This window comes from Colletotrichum godetiae, assembly GCF_030913485.1.
Source record: "Colletotrichum godetiae strain CBS 193.32 chromosome Unknown BDP55scaffold_8, whole genome shotgun sequence".
In the NCBI taxonomy this organism is placed as follows: domain Eukaryota; kingdom Fungi; phylum Ascomycota; class Sordariomycetes; order Glomerellales; family Glomerellaceae; genus Colletotrichum; species Colletotrichum godetiae.
Window position 1 is genome coordinate 633,182 of NW_026851256.1, and position 10,643 is coordinate 643,824.

General features: G+C 54.5%; 3 protein-coding genes across 3 annotated transcripts; all 3 read left to right on the plus strand.

The window, feature by feature from the left end:
* The first annotated feature begins 1,484 nt into the window (after nucleotides 1–1,484).
* On the plus strand, nucleotides 1,485–4,705 carry BDP55DRAFT_410188 (uncharacterized protein). The gene is made up of 4 exons (XM_060567365.1): nucleotides 1,485–1,751; nucleotides 1,815–3,192; nucleotides 3,246–3,381; nucleotides 3,441–4,705. The coding sequence occupies exons 1-4, from the start codon at nucleotides 1,573–1,575 to the stop codon at nucleotides 4,406–4,408; spliced, it is 2,661 nt and encodes an 886-aa protein (XP_060433190.1). The 5' UTR covers nucleotides 1,485–1,572; the 3' UTR covers nucleotides 4,409–4,705.
* Nucleotides 4,706–5,715: 1,010 nt separating this feature from the next.
* BDP55DRAFT_545960 (YjfJ protein) lies at nucleotides 5,716–6,255 on the plus strand (the record flags this gene model as incomplete). The annotated part of the gene is made up of 2 exons (XM_060568617.1): nucleotides 5,716–5,827; nucleotides 5,903–6,255. 2 exons carry the CDS (start codon nucleotides 5,716–5,718, stop codon nucleotides 6,253–6,255), a joined length of 465 nt encoding a protein of 154 aa, XP_060433191.1.
* A 1,428-nt stretch (nucleotides 6,256–7,683) lies between these two features.
* BDP55DRAFT_545552 (dipeptidyl peptidase IV N-terminal region-domain-containing protein) lies at nucleotides 7,684–10,576 on the plus strand (the record flags this gene model as incomplete). Its single annotated transcript, XM_060568582.1, has 2 exons — nucleotides 7,684–10,363; nucleotides 10,443–10,576. 2 exons carry the CDS (start codon nucleotides 7,684–7,686, stop codon nucleotides 10,574–10,576), a joined length of 2,814 nt encoding a protein of 937 aa, XP_060433192.1.
* Nucleotides 10,577–10,643: the final 67 nt, after the last annotated feature.

Consider the following 10,643-nt stretch of genomic DNA (forward strand, 5'->3'; position numbering starts at 1 on the left):
AAGAGATAATAGGAGTGATATGCCGAGGTAGGTCAGGCAGCGATATATTGGCAAGTCTGGCGCCGACGCGTTTTGCTTTCTGGTGGTTTTTGATGGGGGGGTAGAACCGTGGACGGTAGTGGCACCGGTAAGGAGTAGATCCAAGGCAGGCTACCGCCGAGCCGCAGCAGCTGTACAGAATGAATGCAGAAAACAGGGATCAGAGGAAAAAAGAAGGCAACCGAGGAGCCAAGATCAGGCTGCCCGGCTGTGGTTCCGCGGATGGAGGCACCGAAAAGGTGGTGTACAGGAGAGTTTGCGGGACAGACTGTAGCTGGGCGAAGTATGACGCGCGCGCTTCGGTCACTCAAAGGAGGGTGAAGATGAGAAATGGGCTGGGCTGGGTTATAAGAGACAAAACCAAAAGGAGGGGCACAAGAAAGTCCCGATGTAAGGTATGACTCTTCCTCCCACAGGGCTGGTATGTTGTGTCTATGTGGTTGGAGTAAAAAAGGGTCTGTCTTGTATCGTGTCCTGTCATGTGGCACGGTATTGACTTTGTCCGATAAATCTGAGAAGAAGCTACTGATGGTTCCCCCCCCCCCCCCCCCCCCCCCTCCCGGTCCAGTTCCCTTCGTTCCCTTCGTTCCCTTCCTTTCGGCTGACCCCGCCGACCACGGAGCACGGCAGCGCCGTATCGGATGGATCTACGAACGAGATCAAGGTCGAGTGCACGAGAAGGGAGAGTCGAGGTAAATGAGGGTGGGATAATGCCTCCAATGTTCGGATCAAGGCCATTGGAACTTGGCACGCTTGTGTGGACTTTGGGACAAGGCGTCCCGAGTCGGTGGTGCGCCTTGCAGTTTGCCCAACGTGAGCTTCGGCAGGCTCTCTCTCTCTTGGTCCACGACTCCACCACACACTCGCCCTGTCTCTGTAAACTACGCGATGGTGTAGTGGAGAGGAAGTACATTACACCCTCCTCGTGTACTTTACATCCTTCCCTTGTACGAACAAGTACGGATGGAAACCCAACATGGGGGAGAGAGGAAATAAAGTGCCTAAACCATTGGACGAAATGTATGCGAGAGTCAAGAACCGGTGTAAGCCGCCATCTGCCGCCCTATATCGGAGCCCTAGAACCAACTTCCCCGGCGCCATCTTCTGCTGTAACACACCGAAAGGCGTGCACGTTTCCCCTTGCCTAGGGGTTTGGTTGGTCCCTCTAGGTTCCTCTGGGGCTACACTAAGGAAAAGAACCGCGCAGATGTCCGTCCACAGCAGAGACGGAAGCTTTCCTCTCGTCCGTTGGTTCCCACACACCTTTCGTCAACCACATGCCAGCAGACAAACAGACAGACAGAGACTCCCACACACGAATCAACACCCCCAATCAAGCTTAACTGGCCAAGAATGAGAGCGTCGTTCTTGTAACCCAGGCACATATTATGGGATCCCATCCCCCAGCCTGTTCGGGGCACTTCCTCTTCTTGCCACACTCTGGGCAAAACTCTCCCAAAATAAAAGAAAACACAGCCTCTTTTGAAGTAAAGTGGCATTCATCAACAAGTCACCTTGACATTGAAAACTGGTATGGCACACTGGGATAACATCAGGAACAATACCCCATTCACATGGGCCGGGCAATCGGCCGACGACCCCTTCAGCCAGCAACAATGGGCAACAGGCCATGATGGCTCTTCTGCTCAGCCCATCGGTCCCGCCGACCTTCTCAGCACCGACGCCCCTAGGAACGATGAGTTGTTGATCAAGTGAGTTGAACCCTCATAGCCTCCTTTGGCCGAAGGTATAGTCATGGTCTAACACATCTCCAGGGACTTTTACAACGAGCTCCCAGATGATCTTCATCAAGCCGGTCTGTTGTCCACTTGGCCGCCTACTCACGCCCCAGTGGCAGACCAGAACGACCTCCCTTTCGACTTGGTCATTGGCAATGGCATCGATCTCGACGCCGCTAAACCCGTGTCGTCAGAACTGGCCCGGACAAGCAGCCAGGCGAGCTCGTCCGGCGTGGATGAGGAGGAATCTGTCATCTTCAGTCACGCCGGTGACTTCAGTGGTGTTGCGGGGTTCGACGATAGCTTTGGACACGGCTTTGGGGGCATCAACAGCCCAAGCACCACCTTCTCCGACACCATCCTATCTAGGAACCCCTCTCTAGAGAGCAGTCCCATCATTACCAGATGCCCGTATCTCAACATGCAGGCAGAGAGTCCCATTTCCGGGGCTTCATCGGCGACGGCGGCAAATACCCCGCAATCGTCAGTACTCAGCGTCGACGATGCATTGTCCGACATTGGATTTGCTTCTGCGGATACTCCGAGAAGCGTCCCGGGGCCGCACGTCAGCGCTTTGTCGACGGGCCTGGCGAATCAGACTCAATTTTCGGCCAGCTTGAGTCCTACGTCGCCATTCTATGATCGGTGGGATTCTGGTATTGGGGACGGCAGAGCTGACGATTTTGATACTCTCATGTGGGATACTCCGTCGCTTTCCGAGGGATTCATACCATACAACGCAAGCCAACTCGGCCCGTCGTTGGTTGTCGTCCCACCTGATATGCCTGATGTACAGATGGACGACTTTGGCGAATATGCGACCTCCAATGCGCAGTCGATCTCCCAGACACAACACCCTTTCGACTACCTCACGGAACTCTATGCAGCTCCTGTATTGACGCAGCCTCGGAGCGTCCCAAATGCATCAGCGCCGCAGAATCCTGCCGTAGCCCGTGCGAATGGTCTTCTGATCCCAGGTATGATCCCGGGTAGAAGACTCAGGAGACGATCAGACCCGGTACGGATAGACGCTGCCGTCAGAAGACAGGCTGCAAGGCCCCATCCGACCATGAACAGCGCCAATTCCGCATCACAACGCAGAAGCCCCCTTCAACAGAACACAACCCAATTCCTGTCAGTGTCTACTTCTCACTTCCAGAGATTGCGTCCGTCCGAGCCACCAAGGAGGTCAGGAGTGACAGAGCCCATGCCCATCTTGGCCCGCCCAAGAAGGTTGAGCAACAGCAGCAGCAGCAAATCTTCTGAAGCACAAAGCCTCGTGGGCCGGCCCAGTCGTTCAGGTCCGGCTCGCGGACGCCGACACGGCCCAATGGACCCCGTCTCTCGCGGGCAAGCCAAGGAGACGCGGAACAAGAAGATGGTTTGCATTCGCTGCAAGCACTCGAAGCAAAAGGTCAGCACCTGTCACCAGCAGTCTATGCCATCTTTATACTGACTTGCATCCAGTGCAATAGAAGCGACGATTCTCCTCAGGGCTCTTGTACCGGGTGCGACAAACATGGCGGCTCTCAAAGATGGCCAGGGCCCTGTGTCAGAGCCCATTTCGAGGACCTCATTCATGCGGGAACCTGCAACTACATCTGTAAGTCATCGTCACAGCCCGCCAATGCCTCTATTCCCCCAAGACTAATTCCAAGCCAGCCCAGCACGCCATCTATCATCCGACCCTCGACAATAAGACCCGCATCCGCAGAGAACTCCCCAGACAAATCCAAATCGACAACCTCATCCACAGGGTCAACCGCGCGCGAGGCCAGTTCAACTTCCGCGTCCACCAAGACGGCCGCCCCATCTACGTCCTCGACCTCGACGCGTGCCACGAGTACCTCCAAGGTCTCAGACAGCAAATAGACGACAGCGAGTACAGCTTTCAGTCCTTCATCGACCAAGAAATACTGCGCGTCGACCCAAAGACAGACAATTGGGAGCGCTGCATGACCCAGCTGACGACCTCGCGAGATGACACCCTCGCCCTCCTCTGCCTCGTTAACAACATGCCCAGCCGCGCGGGCTTCTCCTACGTCTCCAAGCGGCAGTATAACTCCATGGGCACACCTATGGAGCAATTCCTGAACGCAGAGAACCCGCTCGAGGCGGAAAACCTCGTCCTCGCGGCCCAGCTCTCGAAAATCATCTGCCGCAAGCTAGAGGTCAAGGCCTACGGGAACCTCCAGCGCCTCCTACACGAGTCGGGAAACATGGACGACGACAAGGTTCTCCCATTTCTACAGAGACTCGGCCGTATTCTCCTCACGCTGCGCTGGCGGCTATCCTGGTGGGCCGTGGTCCCCGGTGACGCTGCCGCCGCCACGTACGACCAGACGGACGACGAGGTGAGGAAGCAGGCTGTTCACGCGCGGGTGCAGTCGCTGTGTCGGATTCTCTACTTTTACTACTGCTGCGTGCGGAGGCGGTTGCCGGTGTGGACCAACGTTGATGCGCTGAGGGGCATCCAGTCGCGGTACCCGGACACCGAGGCTGAGATTTGGGATGATTTTCCTGGGAATGAGAATCTTGAGGGGTTCGAGGCGTGGATGAAGCGAGGGATGGAGCTTATTCAAGACGCTGGGGTTTTGAATCGATTGCGCGCGATGGGGTTGACTGCGTGAGAGGGTGCGAAGTTTGACTTCCTTTTCTTGTGGGCGGTATGCATTTCTTTCTTGTTTGTTTTGGAATTTGGCTTTTTCGTCTTGATGTTCGGTTTTTTTTTTGGTCTTGATTATTCTCATTTCAGGGACGCAGGCGTTGGAGGGTATTTGATACAAATTCAGGACAGGGGAAACAGTACACTCGCTGGCACATGCTGTTTGAGATTTAAGTTCAGGCGTTTATGTTTGGGACTATATGAGATACCATAGAGGAACGGCGTGGCTGAGAGGCTTGCAAGCGTCTGTCGTTTCTAGACAATCAAATACTTGATTTATTGTAATGCCTGAATTGTTTATTGGGAGCAATGTCCTTCTTGGAGCGTGACACTATTGTGAGAAAAGTCTGGACACTTTGACGGTACGCTCACCCGTTTGAAGGGCTGATACCAATCAATGCCTTTGAAGGTTTGAAGTCTCAGTATAACCATCCAACTCCAACATGTCTTCCCAGCTCTTTGCGCTTCTTTGTTTGCCTACCAGACTGTCTTGAGAATGTTAGACTGCATTCATATTCTACTTTGACAGCTCTCCCTGCTCATCTCCCTTCAATGGCGGTCATGTTACTGTTGATCCAAGATGGAAGAAAAAGAAACCCGGAAGAGGAGCTGATATATCAAAATCCAGAGAATATCTGTCGCTGAGCTTACACATAACCTGGGGGCTGACAAGGTGCACAACATAGCCCCTTGTGCCCGTGTAGAAAGCAGAAAGCATGCCGTTTGAGCCAATGTCTCCAATTACATCAGCTAGTCCATACTAGCGCGAGGTCAAGATGCATATCCATACATGCAAATACCAATGATGAGAAAACCCGTCACGTGTGTCTCTACCTGGGGGCCTTTGGTTGCCGATACGAAATACGATCCGGCACCCAGCCCCCGACTGCGTCCAATGGGGGGCTTCGGTGGAGTACGCCGGGTGGGGCCGTGAAGGACCGCTTGGCCGCTTCCATTGGCTCCCATTGCCGGCGGTGATCGGCCTTGCGCGGGATGGGTTGCTGGCCTCATAAGTGTATTGATGAGAAGATGTAAGCTTTGGGAAGTACGTAAAGTTGGACAATTGGAGGGGTTTGAAGTTTGTATAAGTATGGGCTTGTTGTCTCCTTTCTGCGATCAAGCTAGATTGTAGCGACTGGCACCATTCACAACAGCTATTCAAGCCACGGATAAATCCCTATTTCTCGAGATTCTCATAGTAATTGCCCTTACATTCAACATAAAAAAAAAAAAGGCTAAGAAAAAAAAAGGGAAAAAAAGAAAGAGAACATCATGAATTTCATGGGCAAAAAGAGCGACGTCAAACCGGAGGACGTGGCCAACATCCCGCCGGAGCTATCAGACCTGCACTGCTTCACAGAAACAGGCGGCGTAATCACAACCAGTACGTGTGCTAGACCACGCCTTTGCACGAGATAATACCTATCTACCTTACCTTACTTACACACACGCAACACAGCAATGTTCGACATCCCTGGCTACCACGTAACCCGCACCCTAGGCGCAGTCTACGGCCTCTCTGTGCGCTCGCGCAACATCGCCGCGAGCTTGGGCATGGTGATCAAGTCCTTTGCGGGCGGCGAGCTGCGATGGTTCACGACGATGCTGTATAACTGCCGTAATGACGCGCTCGGTAGGGTAGTGAGCGAGTGTAAGCAGCGCGGCGGGAACGCGATTATTTGTTTGCGGTTTGATGCGGCGGATCTGGGTGGGTTTGCGCAGACTTGTGCGTATGGGACTGCGTGTGTTGTTGAGAGGGTTGAGGGGGGGAGGGGGTTTGCGCCGCAGCTTGGTGAGGTTGGTGGGGAGTAGAGCGGATGTGTACCCTGAGCAAGGGGATAGGAGAGAAGGGCTGTGAGAAGGGCATTGAGAGAAGAAGTGAGGTGAGGTGAGGTTGTCGTGGGGGTTGGAGCTTGGCAGGGTGAGGTTTTTGTTTCATGGAGGATTGGATTTGTGTGAGGTATTCTGGATTGGAGGCCTGAGGTAGCTGGGAGGAGGAGTTTTGATACCACTGTGTTGGATGTTATTTTGAGAGGTAGCTGAATCGATAACGTTTGCAAGTCAAACATGTCTGGACAGATTGGTGACAAGTATATACTGCTCTCGTACGGTGGAGCCAATGATCTGTTGTTGATATTCAGGGTTGAATGTCGTGATGCTTGTGCGTGGGTGAGGATTAGACGGACTGCAGATGGAACTGAGATGAAGAGCGCCGGTGGCCAATCTTTGGGGGACGAAGTGTGTCCCTTTTAGACAACCTTGCGTATACCTTGATGAAGTTAAGGGTAATGCGCGTGTAAGAAGATAGACCTGCCTCAAATGGATGACGGAACCTTTGGCTTGCAGATGGAAGAAACGGATTTGCACATGCAGCCGGTGCTTCGCTCAAAGGTACTTTGGCACCTTGGGTGCTCCTTTGCCAGGGTTGGGATCCCGCGATAAGGCAAGATAAAGACGGCTTAGCTAAGACCTGCTGCATTCAGTGCTCACCCCCCCCCCCCCCTCGGCTAGCTCCGAAGAACCATTGAAACGGGCCAAGCCCACCTGCTGCCGCACTCCGCATCCGTGGAATCGTGGATACCTCTGTGCCTCTTCTCCCACAGCGGTGGTACTCGACGTCCAGGCTACGCCGGCCAGGGGATATGCCGCTAAACCCAAGCCAATGGATGCACCTGTGGACCACTAAGCACTTCCCAATGCACCCGGGCAAGGTCCCAAGGTCCCAGCTTCAATGAACATAAGGTACCGACCCAGGTACCCAGATAGGTTCGTAGGCATTGGACGTACCAAGGTGCTCTTTGTTCATTGACTCGCCTCCACGGCCTCGGCCACGTCCACTCCACGATCCTTCGCACCTACACAACTCTCCCACGTCTACCCTTCTCCCCTCTTCCCCCACGGATGCTCCTCGTCTTCTTCCGTGCCCGTCCTACCCTCGTCCGCCTGCAACACCATCACATACGAACCCTCCGGTCCATGGGGTGTACCGTGTCGTCGTGTCCTCTTATTTCCAAAAGAGGCCTGAAGCTGCCTCGAGACAGCATGCCGTTTCAAGTCACCGCGCAATCCACCTAGTTTCGATCCCATCTTTCTTTAGCTTTTAGCATCTGCTGCCCTGCTGCCTTTTGCCTTGGCAAAGATTAACCCCCCCGGACGGAAGAACCGAATCGCCATACCACCAAATCCTCCCGTCCCCGACGAACTGATAACCACCCGACGAGACCTCCGTCCTCCGACACCATGGATGCAGCACCAAGCGCCTCCGCTGCCGCCTCTCGTCAACCCGCCGCCGAGGACCCCAGGATGTCCCACGAATCATCCCTCTCGAGCGTGTCCACCACCAGCCTCGTATTCGACCGCCTCCACGAACAGAATGAAAAGTCATACTCTTCGTCTTCCCAGAGGCGGCGCGCCCCGTCCGCCTCACGCCCCGCCTACGCCGACCACCCCGACGATGACGATGACAACGATTACAAAGAATCCGACGCCAATGACCTCGAGACGGGGCCCTTTTTGGCGCCCACGACGGGTATGATGCGCCGCGTAGGCATGGACCGCGGGCTGAAGAAGGGTATATGCATCCTGGCAGCTGCATTCCTCCTCGCATGGGGAGGTGCTCTGTTCGTGTTTTTGTCCCGCAAGTCATACCAGCACGGGAGTCAGGTCGATCACGATCCCTCTGCGACATCGCGCGGATCCGGAAAGCCAGTCACCTTGGACCAAGTCATGACCGGCTTCTGGTCGCCCTACTCTCACTCAATTAGCTGGATCGAGGGACCTAATGGAGAGGATGGTCTGCTGCTTGAGCAGGGTGCCCGGGGTAAGGATTACCTCGTGGTTGAGGATGTCAGGGCCGGCAAGTTGGACCGCCAGGTTTCCGCCGAGGTCGTTCAGAGCCGGACGCTCATGAAGAACCCTTGGATCAACGTCGGTGGCCGCCAGATGACGCCGTACGATGGACGCCCGAGCAAGGACATGAAGAAGGTGCTCGTTTCGACCGATCGCAAGCACAACTGGCGCCACTCCTTTACCGCGCTGTACTGGATTTTCGATGTTGAGACCCAGACCGCTGAGCCTCTCGACCCCGAGCATTCCGATGCACGAGTGCAGCTTGCGACATGGAGCCCCCAGAGCAATGCCATCGTTTTCACAAGAGACAACAACTTGTTCTTGAGAAAGCTGGATGGTGACAAGAAGATTACGCAAATCACCAAGGATGGTGGTCCTGAGTACTTTTACGGCATTCCCGACTGGGTCTACGAGGAGGAGGTCTTTGCCAGTAACAGCGCTACCTGGTACTCCGAGGATGGCAAGTATGTCGCCTTCTTGCGCACCAACGAGACGGGTGTGCCCGAGTACCCACTGCAGTACTTCATGTCGAGGCCTTCGGGTAAGGAGAAGCCCGCCGGCGAAGAAACATACCCGGATGAGAAGCGCATCAAGTATCCTCGCGCCGGTAGCCATAACCCCGTCGTAGACCTCCTCTTTTACGATGTCGAGCGCGGCGACGTTTTTACTGTGGACATTGAGGGCGGTTTTGCCGATGACGACAGACTCATCAACATGGTCCTCTGGGCCAACAACAAGGTTCTCATCAAGGAGACCAATCGCGTGAGCGACATCATGCGCGTGGTGCTTGTTGACGTTGTGGCTCGGACGGGCAAGACTGTAAACACCATTGACGTTGGCAAAATCGACGGCGGCTGGTTCGAGATTTCTCACGAAACCCAGTTCATCCCTGCGGACCCTGCCAATGGAAGACCGGATGACGGATACGTCGATACTGTAATTCACGATGATGGCGACCACATTGCCTACTTCTCGCCCATGGACAACCCCGAGCCTGTCTATCTCACTGGTGGCAACTGGGAAGTTGTAAACGGCCCCTCCGCTGTCGACTTGGCGAACAACTTGGTCTACTTCGTCTCCACCAAGGAGTCCTCCATCCAGCGTCACGTCTACAGCGTCCATCTCAACGGATCTGACCTGAAGCCGTTCACCGACACTAACTTTGAAAGCTACTACGACATCTCATTCTCTAGCGGCGCAGGCTTCGGTCTTCTCTCATACCTGGGCCCCAAGATCCCTTGGCAAAAGGTCATTAGTACTCCAAGCAACCCTACCAGCTATGAGCACGTCGTCGAACAGAACACACAGCTTGCTGAAAACGCAAAGAAGTACGAGCTCCCCATACTCAAATACGGAACCATCAAAGTCGACGATGTCGAGCTCAACTACGTTGAGCGCCGCCCTCCCCACTTCAACGAGAAGAAGAAGTACCCCGTCCTCTTCCAACAGTACTCCGGTCCCGGATCCCAGTCCGTGAGCAAGAAGTTCTCCGTCGACTTCCAGTCCTACATTGCGTCCGCCCTCGGCTACGTCGTCGTCACGGTAGATGGCCGCGGCACCGGCTACATTGGCCGCAAGAACCGCGTCCTCATCCGCGAGAAGCTGGGCCACTGGGAGGCTATTGACCAGATCGCCGCCGCCAAGCACTGGTCCGCCCTCAAGTACGTCGACTCGGCCCGCATCGCCATCTGGGGCTGGAGCTACGGCGGCTTCCAGACCCTCAAGACGCTCGAGATGGACGCCGGCCAGACGTTCAGCTACGGTATGGCCGTTGCTCCCGTCACGGACTGGCGCTTCTACGACTCCATCTACACGGAACGCTACATGCGCACACCCCAGCTTAACTCGGATGGCTACGACCAGACGGCCATCTCCAATGTCACTGCCCTCGCCGGTAACGTGCGCTGGCTGATGATGCATGGCGTCTCGGACGATAATGTGCACTACCAAAGCACCCTCACCCTCCTCGACAAGCTCAACCTCGAAGGCGTCGAGAATTACGACGTCCATGTTTTCCCTGATAGCGACCACGGTATTTACTTTCATAATGCGAACAAGATTGTCTACGATAGTGAGTATAGCCCATTTCTCATCTGAGAGATACCAAGAGACGACAGGAAGAACATGACTAACCGTGCTTCTCCACGCAGAACTAAACAACTGGCTCATCAATGCCTTTAACGGAGAGTGGCTCAAGGTGGCTGATGCCAAACCAATGATTGAGCCCAAGGAGAAGGAGAAGAGGTCGAGCGTAGCCAAGCTTGGCAGTGTACCAAGTTCTTAATTTTTGTTTTATTTAAAGACAGGAGTAATTGGAGCGAAAAATAATTTGTCAATTTTTTTTTATTTTT

Bases quoted from the DNA above. Each gene is read 5' to 3' on its own strand.
- BDP55DRAFT_410188 (XM_060567365.1), top strand. From the start codon at position 1,573: ATGGCACACTGGGATAACATCAGGAACAATACCCCATTCACATGGGCC. The intron at 3,193-3,245 runs GTCAGCACCTGT...ACTTGCATCCAG, and splicing joins GCAAGCACTCGAAGCAAAAG to TGCAATAGAAGCGACGATTC. The intron at 3,382-3,440 runs GTAAGTCATCGT...ATTCCAAGCCAG, and splicing joins GGGAACCTGCAACTACATCT to CCCAGCACGCCATCTATCAT.